At 51.5% G+C, this 19,713-nt stretch overlaps 7 protein-coding genes across 7 annotated transcripts; 2 read left to right on the top strand and 5 right to left on the bottom strand.

The window, feature by feature from the left end:
- Positions 1-255: 255 nt before the first annotated feature.
- Positions 256-2,045, top strand: BDW70DRAFT_170195 (uncharacterized protein; the record flags this gene model as incomplete). Its single annotated transcript, XM_073742870.1, has 5 exons — positions 256-532; positions 609-1,258; positions 1,895-1,935; positions 1,969-1,995; positions 2,032-2,045. Exons 1-5 carry the CDS (start codon positions 431-433, stop codon positions 2,043-2,045), a joined length of 834 nt encoding a protein of 277 aa, XP_073599707.1. The 5' UTR covers positions 256-430.
- Positions 2,046-2,643: 598 nt separating this feature from the next.
- On the bottom strand, positions 2,644-5,464 carry BDW70DRAFT_156559 (RTA1 like protein-domain-containing protein; the record flags this gene model as incomplete). Its single annotated transcript, XM_073740210.1, has 4 exons — positions 2,644-3,987; positions 4,509-4,921; positions 4,983-5,225; positions 5,290-5,464. 4 exons carry the CDS (start codon positions 5,462-5,464, stop codon positions 2,644-2,646), a joined length of 2,175 nt encoding a protein of 724 aa, XP_073599706.1.
- A 2,259-nt stretch (positions 5,465-7,723) lies between these two features.
- On the bottom strand, positions 7,724-9,610 carry BDW70DRAFT_170190 (cytochrome P450; the record flags this gene model as incomplete). The annotated part of the gene is made up of 7 exons (XM_073742869.1): positions 7,724-7,908; positions 7,957-8,299; positions 8,369-8,491; positions 8,536-8,611; positions 8,645-8,870; positions 8,929-9,120; positions 9,172-9,610. The coding sequence occupies 7 exons, from the start codon at positions 9,608-9,610 to the stop codon at positions 7,724-7,726; spliced, it is 1,584 nt and encodes a 527-aa protein (XP_073599705.1).
- Positions 9,611-10,571: 961 nt separating this feature from the next.
- Positions 10,572-11,982, bottom strand: BDW70DRAFT_156557 (uncharacterized protein; the record flags this gene model as incomplete). Its single annotated transcript, XM_073740209.1, has 2 exons — positions 10,572-11,116; positions 11,175-11,982. 2 exons carry the CDS (start codon positions 11,980-11,982, stop codon positions 10,572-10,574), a joined length of 1,353 nt encoding a protein of 450 aa, XP_073599704.1.
- A 254-nt stretch (positions 11,983-12,236) lies between these two features.
- On the top strand, positions 12,237-14,721 carry BDW70DRAFT_147604 (Hsp70 family protein; the record flags this gene model as incomplete). The annotated part of the gene is made up of 7 exons (XM_073738743.1): positions 12,237-12,252; positions 12,465-12,603; positions 12,666-13,272; positions 13,320-13,386; positions 13,438-13,705; positions 14,070-14,316; positions 14,386-14,721. 7 exons carry the CDS (start codon positions 12,237-12,239, stop codon positions 14,719-14,721), a joined length of 1,680 nt encoding a protein of 559 aa, XP_073599703.1.
- Positions 14,722-15,242: 521 nt separating this feature from the next.
- Positions 15,243-17,035, bottom strand: BDW70DRAFT_147603 (sugar porter family MFS transporter; the record flags this gene model as incomplete). The annotated part of the gene is made up of 3 exons (XM_073738742.1): positions 15,243-15,565; positions 15,628-16,446; positions 16,510-17,035. 3 exons carry the CDS (start codon positions 17,033-17,035, stop codon positions 15,243-15,245), a joined length of 1,668 nt encoding a protein of 555 aa, XP_073599702.1.
- Positions 17,036-18,237: 1,202 nt separating this feature from the next.
- Positions 18,238-19,643, bottom strand: BDW70DRAFT_156554 (Lactonase, 7-bladed beta-propeller-domain-containing protein; the record flags this gene model as incomplete). Its single annotated transcript, XM_073740208.1, has 4 exons — positions 18,238-18,794; positions 18,872-19,202; positions 19,255-19,295; positions 19,370-19,643. 4 exons carry the CDS (start codon positions 19,641-19,643, stop codon positions 18,238-18,240), a joined length of 1,203 nt encoding a protein of 400 aa, XP_073599701.1.
- Positions 19,644-19,713: the final 70 nt, after the last annotated feature.

Below are 19,713 nucleotides of genomic sequence, written 5' to 3'. Positions count from 1 at the left end.
ACAGCGCAAATCGCAATATAAGGTCGGTCAGACTAGAGAGATCATCGCCGTAAAGTGACGAAGACAGTAGGCTAGGGCTGAGTGCCCGATGTAACCCTCCGTTTCATATTTATAGATACTTGCCCGTCCTACTAGTTTGTCCGAGAATTGCCCGTGCCCTGTCGGTACCTGCCTTGAGCTAGCAAGGCAGCCTGGCTCGCTGAAGAATCCACCCCGCAGTCCGGGGATACCAAGGAGATTTAGATTGGATCTGCATAGGAGACTCGGAGTATGAGCCAATGGTGGACGACTTCGATAGACAGTCATCAAAGGCACATGGTGACGTCTAATAGAGACTCCATGGGCAAGTTTAGGGCTCTCACAGGTATAAATATGGCTCGAGACTCGCACGACGAAGCAGGACTACAGACAAGCATCACAGCAACTCATCATGAAAGCTTTCTTCGCTCTTTCAGCAAGCACCCTGTTCGCCACTGTGCATGGCCACGGCTACCTGACGGTGCCCGCCAGCCGCACCCGTCTGGGCTTCGAGGTAGGCAAGCACAACGAACCCCTGCTATAGTTTGTAGGGAGATGGACACTGAACACTGAACACTAAATGCTCACAGGCCGGGATTGATACCTGCCCTGAATGCTCGATCCTCGAGCCTGTCGATGCGTGGCCCAACGTGACGGAGGCGCAAGTCGGCCGCAGCGGCCCCTGCGGCTACAACGCCCGCGTCAGCGTCGACTACAACCAGCCCAGCGATAACTGGGGCAACGAGCCCGTGGTCACGTACAAGGCCGGCGATATTGTCGAGGTGCAGTGGTGCGTCGATAACAACGGCGACCACGGGGGCATGTTCACGTACGGGATCTGCCAGGACCAGGAACTGGTCGACAAGTTCCTGGACCCCGATTATTTGCCCACCGAGGAGGAGAAGCAGGCGGCTGAAGACTGTTTTCTTGAGGGGGAGCTGAAGTGCGGAGACGTCGACGGGCAGGAGTGCGAGTATAGCCCCGACTGCGGAGAGGGCGAGGCTTGCTACCGGAATGACTGGTTCACGTGCAATGCCTTCGAGGCGGATAGCAATAGAGGCTGTCAGGGCGTGGATGGCGCGGAGCTGAACTCGTGCAAGACGACGATTGCCGGAGGGTATACGGTGACCAAGAAGATCAAGATCCCAGACTATACGTCGGAACATACGCTGCTGCGGTTCAGGTGGAACTCGTTCCAGACGCCGCAGGTCTATCTGCACTGTGCGGATATCGCTATTGAGTAAGCAGCCTGAGTGACGCTTGCGACTCTTGAGTGCATGGCTATCAAGAGAGTTTGACCGGGAAGATTCGGGAGTGTATACTGTTCGAATGGAGGTTGATGGAGGTGCAATGCGGATGAGAGTGATACAGGGCAAGATAATGTACTTAGGATGTCTCCTGAGCATACTGAGCTATACTGAACGTGGATTGGATTGGCTTTGGGTTGGCTTAGGGCACTGGCTGTTTAGCTGTACTGGCTGGGCAACAGCGGCTGCGTACTAGTACTGACTTGCAACTGTATGCTTAATGATTTGTTGAATAGAAGACTGATAGCATCGATCTGGCTTGAGTTAACTTGAGTTGACTTGATCAGGTCATGAGTTTGATAGAGTGCTTCTTCACCTGTAGTTCACACCAGGGTAAAATATGTCCAAGAATATTTCTTGCAGTGGCGTTGCTAATTGTAAGTCCCGTTATGGTCAACTGTCTGAGACCATTAGAGACCACGGGAATCAGTCGAGCATTTCTGTCTGTCCCTGTAGAATGCCGTTCGACTAAAAGCACTGCGGCTGGCCTTGGACCGTGGCGTCTTTCGAAGTTGGTAAGCAGGCATTCCTTTGGCTTCCAAGGAAAAGGGGTTTATCGTGCCATATAGGTACATGAGAGGCGTTACATTTTTATATATGAACCTGAATAGTATTGTTCATTAGAAGAATATTGTCCCTCCAGTCTATGCCATCGTCCTTCCTCAGCCCAGCAAGTGGCAGCCAGTATGTATAACCCTACATATAGCCCTACCTATCTGAGGGTGGAGTGTATGAAAACATCCAGCATACTCGAAACAACGTGTGCGGTGGGGTGTGCAGAAAGTCTGCTAAAGTAAATCCAGATATACCTAGCAAGGCCTTTCAGGTATTTATTGTTTGCTTGCGAGCTAGATGTTCGGACAGCGTGGGCCACAAGCCCTATAACCCCGGCAAAGTACAGCTTTGTCTGATGGCTCTGGGAAGCGCAGGTTCCACAAATGATTCGAACTTGGCCTGACACCACTGAGTGTGCATCTTCTATTCCGTACAAGCTCGACGTCGACGTAGCGCATGACTGCTCGTATGGAACAGACTTGCATTGCGCATATGTTGGACTGAGATATAGTCTAGTATGCTTACTGATGCGAGACGCGGTGATACGCTCCCAAGTCACATTGAACACCAATTTTCAGAGTACGCAAGCTCACTCGGCTGACAATTAGGCTGTGCGGACGATAATCAAGGGTATATTGCGCAGTGAGATTGCCAAAGTCTCGAACATTCGCACGCTACCAACTTCAGATTTTTCTCTTTACTTTGATCTCTATTTCGTAGCCACGGCGGACCATGGCCTTCTCTTGGCAAGTGATTGCCCGGCTCAGTCATTGATCACGGAAACAGGCCATTCCATCAGCGAAATTAGAGTCCTATCGCCATAGGACTTGCAAAGGGCATAGATTTTCTGGATATCCTCATCAAAGGCGCCGTTGAGGAACCACGCGGCTTCAAAAAGCGCTAGGGCCAGATAAAGATACGCAAGGATGACCAGCGATAAGTTTGGTGCTACGTCCGGGTCTCCGAGGGTTGCAAGGAATTCCTCTGAGAGCGCTTGCGGCCACCCCATAACGGCCGCATCCTCCATGTCAGCCTGGATTTCAACGGATGTGCATTTCTCGTCTCTGGAAAATTGCGCTAGATAGAGGATTCTCATGTAAACTGATTCGACGAGATCAAGTCCATCTTTCAGTCCAGAGGGGCGGGTTTCGGGTGAGTCTTCAGCTGTCGAAGACGGCGTTGACCCTTCCAAGGCATGTAGGCGAGATAAAGCTCTGTATGCACCCTGGCAGAATCTTGAAATCCTGGGAGAGCATCCACGGGGTATGAATGTAGTGGACATCGCCTCGGGGTACATTTTCCAGTCCTCGGTTGCCCCGGGATACTGCAGCATCTCTCTTAATGGCCCCATCCTCAAACTCGGCCAGCACTGTTCGACGACTGCGGTCAAGCCACGAATGAGGTATATCCAATCTAGCCGCGGTTTTCTCAGCGGCTGCAGAGGGGATGTATGTGAGTCATTCCAGTTCCTCATTCGTAACGACGCAAAAGCAAAACCAACGAGGAGTAATGACCCGGCGAAGATTTCATGACAGTTGGAGTCAGACAGGGCGGATAGTTGGTTCCTGAAGCCCTGAAGACCACATTGATGGTGTCTGACAACGAGCTGCAAGTGATATTCTACGCCCATTGAAGTGGAATTATCCGTCCCTGACGCACTCCCCATAGGAAGGTCTGCGTCAGGATTGCCATCAGGATGAAAATAATCCAACCCGGCCAATGCCAATAAGAGATGCATGAGGAATTCATGACGCGCTGCTAGCCTAGGGATGACAGTTTGCCATACCTTTTGCCGAGATGGAATCAACGACATGTTTTTGCCGGTATGGATCATGAAGTACGACAGAAGCTGCAGATCGACCATGTTCATTGACTGAGAATTCGCCTCGGCCGCGACATTTGACGGCGCAGGAGAAAGATCAAACTCCAGGGCATGGGGAGATCTGGCATTGGAGACCGAAGGAGGCCCTGTTTGGGCCTGCCTGGACGTTGCGCCTCCAGGCGCATCGTCCCTCTCCCTCCTGGGTTGGCGAGAAGTGTCTGGCGGGAAGCCACAGGGCTCGCCTCTTAAGGCGCAGGCACCGCATATGGGTTTTGCCTCATCGCACTATGAACGTCAGACTGTTGTATTCCTTCAGTTTCCTACGAGCACGGTGCAAGGGAAGAGAAGAATACTTTAACCCTACGCGACTTGCACGTATAACATCCCTGACGGGATTTTGTGTGAGTGGCACGTAACCTCTTCGGGGCCACTCTGAGCGGCTGATTACTGGCACTCATCTCGCCTATTGGAACCGGGGAGCAGTGCTGGAAGGCATTTTATATAGAGAGTGGCTTAAATGAGGAAAAGCAAGGGTCCCGCTGAAGGGGTACGTACGGTGACTGTTTGATCTGTTTGCCTAGTTTGCTGACTTTGCTCTTGCTTTATATATGCAGTTGTATTTCTACAGTGTTATCTTTTCCAGCTTAAGGTCTTCCCAGCAGATTTGATTCTGCATACGGATTCGGCGGGCGACAATCCCTCCTACTGAAATCAAGACCAGAAGGTGTTACTTAGCATGGCTCTCGCTTCCCCGATCCTGCGTGCAGCATCCCGTCTGACGATTCGCCCCGCGAGGTCAGTGCAACATCGCCCGTCCTTCGGCTGCCCTTGACAATCGCTCCTGGATAGGCCAAGAGCAGCAAAGCCGCTTGTAATGCCATGAGCACCGCGTCAAACACATAAAGCAGGTACTCTCTCTTCATGATGTACCCATCATTGCCCTGCACGAACTCGACCACGCGAAATACCGACCTGATGAAGATCAGGATGCAAGCTCCGTACAGACACCACATCATCGCTTCCCAGGAGCTGGAGAAGCGCGTGTCTGCGGTGATGGGCCGAACAGAGTGTTGGGGGTCGGATCTGACTCGATAGTGGAAAACCGCGCTGAAGAACATAAAGAACCCGAAGAAAACTAGCTGGACTGCAAGACCAGCAATCACAATGCGCTCGCCGTTCTCCATGGCCGACAGTGAACCAGCCGCCATGTACCCGCCGCCTGGTGCGAATGTCAGCCCTTCCGTATCCTTCCCGCGGCCGCCGCGAAGGGCGGAACATACCTCCGCATTGCAGAAGGAAAGAGACCACATCTCCGATGACAAATATCTTGGTGATATACTTCACGCGAATCATGGACGCCCATTCGGCCTCAAGGCGGAGGATTAATCGGCCCAAGGTCATGTAGATTGACGCTGCGAAAAGAGGAGGGGCCACGAGGATGAGCATCGTTTGCACGATATATGGGCCCAGGGCGAGTGTATCGTAGTGGGAGAATATCCTTGCTGCATAGCCAGCCGCTTCAACTACACTCATACAAATCGAGAGTCAGCCCTGTATCTGCAAGGGGAAACGTTTTCCGTGCCGTACAAAAGAGTCCAACGATGAACGGAATGAAGAATAAGGCTCGGTGGCGCACGAGGAAAACCCCGTGGAAGACAGCCAATGCGACAAATACGGCGACAAACACCGCGGCTGCGGGGATGGACGGGGTATAGCGGTATAAGGCGAAGTAGACCTCTTGCGATGAGTCTGCGGAGTCCATTATGCAGCGGTGTAGAGACGAAGCACGAGACGGTTCGTCTGAAATTTGATCAAACTCCCAATGAGGACAACTTGGGTCTACTTGTACTGCTTTGCAATCAACTCATGTGGCAACAAGTTCTGGGAACACCCTAGGTCTATCTTTGGGTGAGACTACAAAGTCAATCCATACGAATGCGAGTGGGTCTGGTGCTCGTATATTCGTATAACCGTTCTGATGGCAATGCCACCCTAGCCCACACCTGTAAAAGGGATCCGTTTAACGGAATCTGTATGTCCAGATTTTGATGTTTGACACGCCGATCCGTTCCATTTACTTGCGTGCCTGGCGCTTGGAAAATAAGTCATCACCAGCCGTGGCCCTGTCATCTCAGGAAAGGCAAGGCCAAGCTTGTTCCTGCGTACATATCTAGTGCAACTGCTATATACACCCGCTTACTCCCAAGAGACAAGAACCATGTATCTATGCTTTGTCTTGATCTCCTGCGCGAGTGCTGTTTACATCCTACCACCAGAATGCGAGGAGCAGTTAAGAAACAATGAGGAGCTATGAGAGGACTCTGGTTGATGCCATTATATCCCTATACCGCTGTCTTTTCACCCGTCATTCTCAGCAATTCGCCGCCACCTTCTCGTCTTTACTATGTCTTCTGTCATCGAATTTATACTGGCTGCTTCTGCGGTCGTCTCAGAGGTCATCTTGGCATAGAAGTTCCCGTTGGTACATGGCAGCTCGAGCGAACTCGGTTTTCCCAAGAACAGTCTGGTACTACTTTCACTAGGCCCGGGAATCGCTTGAGGATGAAAACAGCTGTGAATCCTTCGTCCACTCAGTCTCCTCTGGTGGTGTGTGCACAACGAAGCACCTCACCACTCCGGACAGGCCTTTAGATATGTAAGGGCGCGGCAAAGTACGAAAAGGCATTGGATGTGAGAATGGAATGGATCAAGAACCGCCATCATGTAACGAGAGGCATTTCGGGTTCGACCTGGACCACTGGCTGAGTATCCAGATCATACCTGGCGGTTGGCCTGGTACCCCTGGTCTCCGCCAACAGAAACTAAGCCTCAGCGCTCTACAAAATAGGCTGCGGTGACGAAGTACTCCCCCGTGAAGAGACTAATGATGAATAGTCGAAAGCCATGAGATGTAGGACAGATCTGGGATACACAAGGCGGCTCCAGTACTGCCGGCGTTGGTTCCGGCTTGCCGGTGAGCTACAGGTTTCGGAGAATTGATCCTGCAGCACAAGGAACATAGTATGCATCAGGGTCTAGGGGAATGAATAAGGGAAAATGAGCTCCTGTTCTAGCCTGTAGCTGTTTCCAACCCCTGGTGGCGAGTCAGTGTTTGAAAAAAGTGGGGAGCAGTTTGTTCAAAACCAACACTGAAAAGGACTGGTTCCTGCCCGTTGTTAGGGCTGATGCGGACAATACGAGAATACGAAAGTACGAATATACGAGTGTACGGGAATACGACTAAGACCCCGCCCAAAGACTCGCCCTGCAGTCTTCAGCTATTACCCATTAGTCTTAGCCTCTAGCAACGGTATATCAGGCAAGTAATCCTGAGCCTGAAACTAGAAGGGTTCATTGTCTTGTGGACCTCTAGCCATCGTCCATACCGCCCTACAGTCCTTTCCAGGAACTTATCTTCCTTCACTGTCACTATGCACTCTCATGGAAAAACAAAGGGCAGGTTCTTTGGCCTATTTGTCTCGTTCTCAGAGAGTATTTCTGAGCCGAGCTGGGAGACGGCCCAAGGAGCGTCTGCCTAATGGGTTGAAAGGACCAAGTTCACTCGACTGCAGCTTTTTTCTACTTGACTCCACTAGCCATTAGCGAACATTTAAAAAAAAAAAAATTCACTCCATTGTATTTCATAGTGAGAATAGACTAAAAACCAGAATTTTGGAGCTTGCCCATAAGCCTGAACCCTGGCAGTCCTGGTGACTAGTTGCTGTTCCGCCTTGCCTAGTCTATTAAGGTAATAACGGGCTCGAGGTTTTATGACACCAGGCTTGCAGTCATCCTACAAAGGCGCCGCTATTCTCCTTGACAGCTCGTCTGACTTTCAGTCCGGTTATTCCTCAGCGGTGACAGAGGGTAGGTATAACTTGTATGAGCCAGTGACGACCCGCTCCAACAACCTCGCACATCAGTCACTTGGGCGAGTGCGAGTTGCGGACTTCACGATCCAAGCAACAGTCGCTGTCTTGCCTATGGGCATGTCCCCCAGGAGGATGATATCTTCAAATCATCATCGACGCAAAAACTGAACGTGCAATGGCGGCAGCGTAGTGGTAAATGTATCCAGTGTCCTAGTTTCGAAAAGCTCCCCATTCTCACCCGGTGCGAAATGTATATCATAGAGCTGTGCCAACTTAGAAACTGAGATTCGAAGGCTCATAAGAGCAAGGTTCTTCCCAGGGCAGACATAAGGTCCTGTGAAGAAGTTAGTCAAAGAGGAAAACGCAGTCAGCCTGAACTGACCGTATAAAAATGGAAAATACGGAGCTCCATCTTGAATCATCTCCTTCTTTCCACCCCATCGCTCAGGGACAAATCGCTTCGCATCGACATAGTACCGCTCGTCCGTCTGAATCAGCTGAGTTGGAACAAAGACGTTCACATCGCCAGGAATGTAAACCTCGTCCACCTGCAATCCTTCTGCCGGTGTAACGCGGTATCCACCCGTCAAAATAGCAGGCCGCAACCGAAGCGTTTCGTTAATGATGTCGTCGAGGTAACTGGTGGTTTTGGTTTTGTCATAAGTCCACTCCGAGGACCCGCCGGGCATGGCCTCATCTAGGAGACGCTGAAGCTTCGCTAGGATCTATGAATTCTTGCAGAGGAAGTAGAGGATTGAGGCCAATGTTGTGGCTGTGGTTTCACTGCCGGCCACTATAACTGCTCGGGAGTCCTCATGCAGCGCGTTCGCTGTGGGCGCAGCCGATATCTCGTTTTGTACGTACGCTTTCAAAAGCCACGAGGTTATATCTTGCGGGGGTTCTTTGATGTCCCAGTTCTGTATTTAGTATCTCTTTTCTAGCCCAGAGCATGATGACATACTCTGTGCTTCTGCACCATTTCATTTTCACACCATTTAAAGAACTCGGCCATTGAAAAACTTGCTCCAGGAAGGTTGCTGATCAGATTCCAGAGTCATGGGACGTGGCACATGATTCCCAGTATAGCCACGTGGTCATGAATGGCTTTGTTCCCCGGGTGTTCCACGCCGGTGGACAAATTATTGAACTCTTTCCCGAACCCAACTTTGCCCATTATATCGAAACTGAGGAGCATGGACCACTTAATAGCATCGATTGCCTGCCCTCTGTTTTTCTCGATGTGCAAGATCAGAAGATTTGCCTTGGCTCTGATACTCGGCTCGTATGTTGCAAGAGCTGCAGTCCATGGTAGCCAGTCAGGCACGGGTTCCAGCTTGAGATGAGCAGAACCCACCTTTGACGCTGAGCCCGCGGTCCCACGCCTTTCTCCGTCTGCGATGGTCCTCGAAGTCACGCGTTTGGTGGACGTTGCAGTATTTTGCCTCTGTTTGTGCCTGGGCGTAGAATGTTGATTTACCGCACTTAGACTGGGGAGATAGGAGCAGTGGGACTGCGGATCTGCGGACGATGCATATCTCTCGCGGGCCTTGATAGGTAACTAATGGTCCTCGCATCCGTACTCATGGAACAAGCTCACCGGTTCTGAAAAAATTGCCGTATTTCTTGTGCATCTCGGCAATTTCAACATGGTATTGGAGGCCTTTTCCTGCAAGGTACGCATCGTAGAACCGAGAAAGTTTGGATAGCCGGGGACCAGGAAAGCGACGCAGACGATGGAAGAACAACCGATAGATCGCAATGCTGGATGCTAGACCTGTATTAAATGCTGCTGAGATGCATCGCACACGGAGAAATACTTGTAGCGGGGAAAAGGCAGTAGCAGTAAGATATACAACCGTTACAGTAACCACTGTTGCAGTATATAAACCGAGCAGGCCGTATAAGTACTCCACGGGTAAACTATGGAACAATGAGACATGAGAAAGGACGCCCAAAGTGGCAGCCGACAGCAGAAGTTGGGGTATATCAGTACTTAAGGCATGCTGCAAGGCTTCTCTGAAGAGTAATGAAGCCATAGTCTGCTACTGGGAAATAGGTTACTATGAACGCGTGAGTCGGTCTCCCAAGGAGGAAAGGACGTGGGTTCATATTTAAGGATAACGGCTTTGTGTTGATGCATTAGCCTGCCCCATTTGACGCCAAGTAGGCTCTGCAGATGCAGATTCAAGTAACCTGCCAATGACTTCAGCCAATGCAATGACCTCTGACTCTACTCCACCCGCAGACACGGCCCGCAACCGTCCGCGCTTTGGGGTTGTTAAGCAGCCACGGCTGTGCGGCAGGGGGCCACATAGAGTACACGTATCTCTTATTGTGCTCTTTTAAGGTCGAGGGGTATGAGCATCCAACGTCAGCTCACCCAACGGGAATTCAGTTCATTTGCAATCACATTGCACCCTACCTTACCGACCCCCTGGAGGGACACCCGCGCGTTCCGTACTCCAGGGCCCAATTCATGCCATTTCCCTCCTCTCCAGGCCTTCGCCACCTATTTCACGCACTTAGATGGATATCCAGTCAACCTGGACGTTGCAGCGCTGCTTGATACGCTCGGTTTAGCAAATTGTCCGAGCAACCTTGCCATTCGGATAGCATATCGATCACTCCCACGCTTAGCAAAAGCATGCTCGTTTTCTGACAAAGGGACCATAGTGGTGGAAGGAATGCGTGGCGTACTGTTTGATCGCACTGCACAAAAGATCAGGCGGACTGGCGCACCGATTCGGACCTGGAAATCCAAGCAGCCACAAACCTTCAACGGTTGTTAGTGAATCCAGGACTTGCCTGGTTTTGATCCTAACTGGCTGGTACGGTGGCGCAGGAGATGACCCTGATTGTTCGAATCTGCAACAACAGGATGTTATTGCAGGCATAGCGCATGTGATGAGGGGAAAGTGGACGAGATGGCCACGATGTTCTCTGGAAGAGTTTGTGACCACGGCTGGGACCTTTCACCCAGCTTTATGTATGTTGTTTCTATCTAAGCAACGAATAAACAAGGGCACTCAGCCCGCCCGCACCGGGAATATCACCCGGAAGCAGACAAGAGACTTCCATAGGCACCAACAATTGCTCTTCTCCCCAAAAGTCTTGCCCGTCCGATTTTCCCCTCTTCGTCACCCCCGGCGCCACAACAAGAAGCACCTGCTGGTCAACCCTTGGCCTCTGCTGTCCTTTCTCGGCTTCCATGAATTCAGGGTTAAATCGAACATGAGCGTCCTCGGGAGGGAACTCCCAAGTGACCCGGGCAGCTTGACGATGGACCTCTCGATCAAGCGCAATTGCATGTTCGAGGATGCGTCGGAAATCTTGGCCTGGGGCGCTGCTTCGTGTGGAGAGGTACTGTGCCGCTATAGACCAGAACTCCTCGTGGATCTCTTTGCGCGTGCTTTGCACGCGCTTGTATTCCTGGGAGCCTTCGGTGAGATCGCACATCTGAAGGATCAAGGCCGATGCCTCGGACGACCAGATTTGGAATTTGCGTTCGAGGTCGGGGTCAAGGACTGGGTCATGGCGGGATGCTGTGAAATCAGGTACGTTCTTAGCGCATCAGGAGGCGAGAGGGCAAGGGACGCATACCGTATTTCAGATAGAACCGCAGATCGCAGAGAGATTCGCCGGCTTTGCCTGCCCATACAAAGCTCCCAAAGACCCGACGATCCAATAGCTTCCACACTATGGCCTGAATGATGCTGGCGCATCGGCTAGGTGACCTGATGTACTCCTGGTATGCAGTTGTTCCTGGGGTGGTGGAAACCACACATGATTCCCAGACGTCTAGCCGGTCTCTGCTGATGTGGCTGCGGGGGATTCCCGTAAAGTACTGGACTGCGAAATCGCGGATGCTGTACCTCAGCTGTTGGATGAGACCGGTCAATTGGCTGTCGGTGACCTGGTAGTGGCTGGGAACTTGTTTTGCCTTGCGCAGTTCGCGGGCTGTTTGCTTCCATAGTTTCCAGTTCTCCTCCGCCTGTGCTGCGACTTTGTCTCGTTCGTTGAGGAACTCTTTGGTGAGAGCACATTGTTCTTCCAGCTGGCGTTCTAGGTCTTGGATCCTCTTTCTCGACTCGGTGTGCTCAAGATGTAGCCGCTGAAGTTCTTCAGCGGTGTTGGCTGGCTGCTTTCCTTTGATGGGTTCGGTAGCAGGACGCGTGACTGCAGGGTTCTGTTGCGGTGCCTGCTGCTGGTTCGGACCACACTTGATAGTAATCTTGGGCTGAGTATTAGCTGCCCGAGAAGAAGGTAGTGAGATAGTTCGAACGTCTTGTGAGGGTACCGAGTCAATTTTTATAGGATCGGTGTTCTGGTCCATCGGTCTTGGTGGAAGCAACGGCTGCTTTACAGGGGATCCAGCCCGCTTGACAGAGGGTTGGGCGCCTGGAGGCATACTGAGAGTGATCAAATGTGACAATGCTTGATAAAGCGACAGGCGGCAGAGGAATCGTGCAAGTTATATGATGACTCTGTGCAAATTCAGAGCGGGGTTGCGCTGTGTGAGTTGAAGGGGCAGGCAGCCTCGCGTGCAACACCACGCCAAGCCATCCCAGCCTTTCGGGCAGTTTTAGCCTCAGCACTACACCGGCCCATTGGCTAACAGTCCCTGCCATTATCAGGCTGAGAGACGGTTATTCTCGTTGAGCGATGGCTTCGGCGCGTTGTCAACTCGTGATAGGTTCGACATTCATCCCCGTGGTTGCTGCTGAGCCTCGAAAAGCAGCCTTGCCATCGTTCAGGATGCGAAGGAAGCGAAGACGGTACTTAAAGCCAGCTCCTCGGCAAGCGACACCATCTACTTGTACCTAGAGACACACATTGCCTTGTCCAGCGGAAAGTGTTTCCCCCACTAGATGAGAATGCCTGCTTCACGAGTCACTTCTCTGAGTGAGAGCGCCCTCAACGCTCTCAACGCCCTCAATGCTGCCGACGGTGACATCACATGGCCACTGCAGGGGTTGAGGATAAACGAGGACGATGACCAGCTGGTGATTGGGATCGACTTTGGCACAACGTACGTTTCTTGAGCAGAGATCGGATTGGTCAAGGGAATATCGACTGACAAATTCTCTTTAGTTTTTCAGGTGTCGCCTGGGCCACACCCGAGCACTTTGAAGCAGACCAAATTAATCTGATTAATGCATGGCCCGGCACCGGTCGAGAAGAAGGGAAAGCGCCGACAGAACTTCTCTATGACGATGAAAAGACAATGTGGGGATACAATATCCCAGGTGGCGCCGATACCGTCCGCGGATTCAAGCTACTTTTGCTCCACGACGAAGACCTTACCGATGATGTCAAGACCTCGGAGTTCTTCCTGCGAGCGAAGAAGATGCTGAGAGATACCGGAAAGACACCCATTGGTTTGGTTGCAGATTATCTTCGCGCACTTTGGCAGCATACTATGGATACCATCAACAAGGCCCTGGGGGAATCTGTTATGGATGGGCTCCGATTTCTTGTCGTGATAACTGTTCCGGCAATCTGGAAAGCGTACGCAAGGCAGAGTATGCAAGACGCTGCGAAGAGGGCTGGAATATTGAAAGCCAGGAAAGCAGGTGGGACAACGCTGAGTTTTATTCCTGAGCCGGAGGCTGCAGCGCTCTCTACACTATGTGAGCGTGGTAGGAGGATAAAGAAAGGGGATGTTTATGTGATATGTGATGCTGGGGGAGGGACCGTGGTATGTGATGGCGTAATTCGACCTCCGTGATTTGCTAATCAAAGCAGGACTTGATCAGTTACGAGGTTAAAGACACCAATCCTATTGCAATGCGTGAGGCAGTAGAAGGAAGGGGTAAGGAACCCGCTTCTTTAATCGCATTGATAAGCTGATGACTGCACATAGGAGGATTATGTGGTGGGTTGCTCATTGACGAAGCGTTCGAGACTATATGCAAACGACGGCTTGGACGGCGATGGGACAGCCTCAGTAAGAAGGGGATCAATGATTTGATGAGAGGCGAGTGGGAGCAATACATCAAGCCGCAGTTCAAGCCTGGTTCTACCCACGGAGACTGGATTGTTGGTATCCCGGCGGAGGCGTTTGAAAGGTCAAAACTCGACGATTTGAGCAGACAGCCATACATCAAACAAGGCAGGATCCATTTTCGAGAGTGAGTGACACATTGTCAAGCTCTATCACGGCTGGCGATGATTGCTGAGCCTACCTAGCTGCGATATTGAGCAAGCCTTTACGAGTTCGTTTGCAGGTATCGACGCGTTGGTCGATAAGCAGATTCGGGAAGCAAAGCATGAATCCTTACAGGTCAAGGTAGGCTCGAACCACCTTTGCCGCCGGTAGGGCTAATCCGTTAGGGTATCATCCTTGTTGGCGGCTTAGGGACTAGCCCCTATCTCTACGAGCATCTGAAAGAGCGCTATTCCAAGGAAAGGATATCAGTGCTGCAATCAAGCGGAATAAAGCCGTGAGTAAAAACCCCGATCAACGGCAGAAGTGACTAAGATAGTACCCTCTAGACGTACGGCCATCTGCCGAGGAGCCATCTACAAGGGGTTCCTACATCTATCTGAGTCGAACCCCAACAACCAAGGCGGTTACGACTACAAGAGCATCAAAGTCGTCTCTACAATCTCCCGCATCAGCATTGGAAAGATGTACTGGGCCGATTTCGACGAGTCAAAACATCTAGAAGAGGACCGTAAATGGGACTCTGATCAAGAGAAGTGGAGGGCGGACCACCAAATGCACTGGTTTATTCGCAAGGTCAGAGTCCCCAGCACCTCCGTGCTGCTTTTTCAGGCCGGTGCTGACAATATCATTTCATGCTAACAGGGCGACGATGTCTCCACCAAGCACCGCGTCAGCCATGGCTACCATAAGATCGTCGAACAGGACTTTGACGGCTTCTTCCGGGTGCGGATCTATCAGTGTGAGGCTGATAACCCTCCCACACGGAGGGACTCGAGCGTGAAGCTCCTATGCACGATCAACTGCTCGCTGGATGTGCAGACGTCGGAACTGAAGACGTTCAGATGTGCCGACGGGACGAAGAAAAAGGAGCTGTACTATAAGCTTGAGATGGTCCCGTCTGGCGCGGCGGCCGAGTGTACCGTCTACATTGATGGGAGGAAACAAGGCAGTCAGCATGTGGACATCCACTTCCAATAGGGAAATGTTTTTTGGGACGAACAACATCCGCATTCGAATGTTAGAGGCGGAGCCCTTTGAACGGGCAAGAGTAGTAAGGTTTGCCGTACACCTACACTAACAAATCTTGTATTCGGGTCCCTGGAACTAACGATTTGTAAATATATTTTGCCCTTCATAGGTCAATAAACTTTACTTTGGAACTAGTCTGGATGTCCTGCGCTTAGGAACCGTTTTAGCAGCACTGTAAGCGGTAGCTGACATTATCTTCAGACCTCTAGAATCCAGCAGGCCATGGGGTCTGACAACTTTGTCGGTTTCGTCCGAAAGAACAGGGGCAAGCACCAGTACAGGTTCAACATAGCATATTTGGATGAACAGGATGAACACTTACAATGTGAATGTTTTGGTAATGGACATCCTTCTCAGCTAACTCACATTTGTTCCGTTCGCAGGTAGCAGCTAGTATCAGGACTGATTTCTGTGACCACGATATTCTCCTACCATCTCATGGCAAGAATCTGCACACAGAAATTGTCTCCTTAGCTATGGCTTTCGCTCTCCAATTCCAACGGCTCATTCCTCAGATCAAGTTCAATAGCCTGTCGCAACCCGCGTTCTCGCTCATTCGAGTCATCTCTGAAAACATGGTCCATTTGCTCGAGCGTGCGCCCCATCGTCTCCGGCACGAAAAAGAAGGTCCAGATACCAGAGAGACCACAGAAGACGGCGAAGAAGACGTAGGTGCCGTATCCCGTCCCCTCGATGAGCGGCGGCGTGATAAGCCCGATGATGAAGTTGTTCAGCCAGTTTGAGCACGTGGCGATGGCGACGCCCTTGGCGCGGAGAGAGGAAGGGAAGATCTCTAATGAATCCACAGATCAGTTGTGAATAGACAAGTTGGAGGAATAGGACATGTTAGCATACCGGAGGGTATCGCCCAGCCCACCGGTCCCCAGGCGGCGCCAAAGGCAACCATATACACCAACAAGAAAGCCGCGCTGACCCAGCCCTCGGTCTGATGCGAAGCCCAGTTGGAGCTGTACCTGCCGACCAAAGCAGCGATGATAACGTGCGAGATGGTTTCGCTGACCGAGCCGGCGAACAGAAGTTTACGTCGGCCCAGGGTATCCATCGTCCATACTGTGCTTGTGCACCCGACAAGCTGTAAAGAATTCAGGACCCCAGACATGATCAGCTGGATGTTTATGTCGAATCCCATTGTCTTAAAAAGAGTCGGCGAGTAGTAAATCAGCGCATTGATTCCGGAAAACTGCTGGAAAAAAGGAATCATAATGGCAATGTGTGTGCGGCGCCAGGTTCGTTCTCGAAAGCAGTCTGCCCAAGAAGCCATTTCGCGCAGAAATGCGTTCTTTGTTCCCCTTCCCTGAAGGTCAGGGTGTCTTTCTGCGTTGATTTGGTGGTGGAACCGCACTTCGGCTTGGATGTCCATGTACTCCTGGCGGACGCGCCTGTCGGTTATGGGCAACCTGCGCAGCCTGCTGAGAGTCTGCAGTGCTTCCTTGTTTCGACCCTTGGAAGCAAGCCAGCGAGGTGAGAAGGGGAGGACCATGACCCCAGCGGCTAGGATGAATCCGGGGATCATCTGGAGGAGGAAGGGGAGACGCCAGGACCATTCGCCGGCCATGTATCGGGTGCCAAAACTAGTCCAATATGATATCACAATGCCGAATACAATGCTCCATTCCTGGAAGACGAGAAGCGTACCGCGACATTCAGAGGGACCTAAAGCGGAGTCTGTGTCAGTACCATTTCTAACCCAGGTTACAAAAAGGAGAGAGGACGTACTGATCTCCGAAATATAGAGCGGCGATACCATCGACAGCATACCGATGCCCACACCACCAAGAAAGCGAGCAAAAGTCAACATGCCATAATTCATCGCCGCAGTCTGCAGAATCGAGCCGATCGTGAAGACGACAACCGCGACAAGGATCGAGTACCGGCGCGATATCTTGTCTGCGATCCAGCCCTGGTTGATGGCGCCAATCAACGCACCGAGCTCTAGCATTGCTGTTAGGAGTCCCTTCCAAAACCCCGATCCAGCCCCTCCCACCCGAGGGAAATCATGCAGGAACTGCTCCATTACCAAGATGACGGACACAACTCCCTGGTCGTACCCGAAGAGAAGGCCGCCTAGGGTCGAGCACACTGCGCACATTAGCACGAAGGGATTGTGCAACAGGCCTCTGAAGCCTGGTGGACCGTACGGCTCGCGATCTGCAGTGAGGCCTGAGTCTTCGGCATGATCGGACATGCCCTGGAAAGCGGGCTTGGACGGGTCGTCCTTCATGGGGGCTGGCTTGTCGGCCATTACTAGGCAAAGAAGACGAAATATAAGAAGAAACTATGGATATTGTTGTTTTGTTTTAAAACGTGGTGGACTGGGAGCTGAGAACGAGGAATAAGGGGCAACCGAGCTAACTTATAGCCCTCAGGACGATAGCAGGAAGGCCGCCATGTTTCCTCCTCTCCACCTCCACGCTGGACCAGCGAGCCCTAACATGTTCTAAGTCCGACCGGGGTAGCAGACTACCCCATGGAGAGTTGTGGAGAAAACAACATGCTTGCTGGCGGGTGGGTACCGGAGTCCAGGTAGTAGGTTCTCATCAGGTCCTTGTGTAGCGCCCACGCTTACAGTCTGGGAATGAGTTTTGGGTTATAGTTATACCGGGAACTCTCAGCGACAAATTAACTGGCTTCGGGAATAGGATTCCTGAGCAGGACAAGTGTATCAGCAACCCTACTTATATTCGACGTAAGACTATTGAATGCTTCTTTGTCATTGCGTCTTGGGAGTCTGAATACACCGCCAGTCTGAGAACCCAATTGCACTACAAGCGCCAGGATGAACGAGTCCGTTCCCTTCTTCTCTCACTTTTCCTAAAGTTGTCCTGCTCGAGGCGTCAAAGGTTTGTTCCAGGTTTAGCGGCCTGCTATCGAAGCGGACACTCTAGTATTTCTACCGGCGCACGCGACGATAATCTGCTGGTCCAGACGTGATACCTACCTCTTGCTTTTACTAGGCCACCCTCAGCTGATGAGCACAATTATCACGTTGGTAAAGCTTCACAAGAGTGGCACTGGCTCTGATTGATGATGAGCTTGAGGCACGATGGTATGGCGGATCGGATGGGATACAGAACGGACATAAGTAGCTACCGGAGTCGGGTATAATGAACGGCAAAATAAACGGCTTAGTCTAATTGGTTATATTATATCGGAATTACAATGTGTGAGGACAGAGGCGAGGCAGTCTTCCCATCGGGTTTATAGAGAAAGAGTCGGACATAAGAGTTTGCCTAGATGATAAGGGACTGCGAAGGCAATCTCCTCATCAAGCTTGCCATTACTTCTGTTTTGACGCAAAGCTATTTCCATAGTCAAGAGGCCTATGTGTATGGGCCGGCTACATGAGAAAAGAGCAGATGTTATCTAGCCCTAAACCAAGCATGCGATTACTCTATCGGGTGGAATATATAGACCACTACGGGCTAGAAGACCAGTATCTTGAATCTACAACCATACCGCATGCTTTAATCCACCTTCAAAGCCTTCATTCAAGCCAGCCACAGGAGTCCACACTTCTCCTCTTTCCCCACTAATCTCGTAGACTTCCACTCCGCCGCCTTCCTGCCCAGCCAGGACAACATACCTGCCGTCATCGCTGAGCCGCATACCGCGAATGACGTCGAGATTCGTCCGTACATGCTTTATTTCTACCACCGTCCTACCATTATCAGAGAGCAAGAGAATAGCGATGGCGTCTCCTGCAGGTAACTCTGTTGGAATCCGGGTATCTTGGATCTGAGGTTCTCGCTGCGCAATATGCCGTTCCCACCTATTGCTGGCGTAAATGACGTTTGATATGTTGGGATGGAGACATATCTCGGCGGAATCCATCCTGTATTGATAAGGTGGAGGGACGGTTGTAGGAATGATGTTCGGCGCAAAGCCTTGAATGGGTGGAATGCTGATAGGCGCCCCGGATGGAAGGGTGTCTGCAGGTGCAGCAGACAGGTCGAAGGCGAGGATGGTGTGGGAAAGCTCTCCGAGGACATACATGATGGATTCTGGGCAGTCAGCTCCTTCATATGGCAGATTCATGATTTTATTTTATTTTGAATTTTTCTTTGTCGAAAGGACATACCATCAGGGGCTAGTACGGCATGCCGGGGGCCTGTTCCAGGCGGACACTGAAGCCAACCGCATAATTCAAGTTCAGGCTTGGTCTCGTTCTTGCGCCGAGAGAGGATCCAAACGCGGTCTGATCCCAGGTCTGGAGCGTATAGCCGACCTTGACGGTCCTCCAGCACTTGGTGGACATGGCATTGTCGCTGGCGGTCTTTGTTGGGGCCGTGGCCCCCGAAGGTGTAGGGGAAATCTGGCAGGATTTCCATGTGAGCACCGTCTCTGAGCAGAGGCCCCCCGGTGTCTTCGTCTATGCCGATTGGATAAATGGCAATAGAACCTCCTAGATACTGTCCGTCATCAGCGAGCGGGAATCGAGTCTTACGGGGTGAGATGACTTACTGTGGCTAGTGCGATTGCGGAACGGTCTTGCAGCATGATAACTATAGGCAACCGCCCGAATCCGATATTAGAAGAAGTTCCAAAGACTAGGGTTTCTACTGTAGTGCCGACTTACAGTGAGCAGGGGCGCCCCGAGTCTGCTGCTGGCTGGTGGTCCTGCAAGCCTTCAGGGCGTGGTCGATTTCGAAAGTGTACAAAAGACCAGATTCGGTGCCCTCGGAGAGCCCGACGAGACGGTCGACGCTCTCTTGCGAGGCAACTGGCTCGACCCAAGAGGCATTGAATGGGGCTGGATAGTCGGCGAGAAGGCGCAGTTCCTTTTTGGCCACGTCGAGCGCGAGCGTGGTAAAGGTAGACCGGTCGCCGGATAGCAGCAGTCTGTAGCTCATAGTGAAAGAAACTAAAAGAGAGAAAGAATGATTGGATACGATATGCAAAGGTTGTCTATATTCCCCAGGG

This window comes from Aspergillus foveolatus (assembly GCF_047715535.1).
Source record: "Aspergillus foveolatus strain CBS 279.81 unplaced genomic scaffold BDW70scaffold_5, whole genome shotgun sequence".
In the NCBI taxonomy this organism is placed as follows: domain Eukaryota; kingdom Fungi; phylum Ascomycota; class Eurotiomycetes; order Eurotiales; family Aspergillaceae; genus Aspergillus; species Aspergillus foveolatus.
The sequence above is the reverse complement of the archived record's forward strand: the minus strand, read 5'-3'. Positions and strand labels throughout refer to the sequence as shown.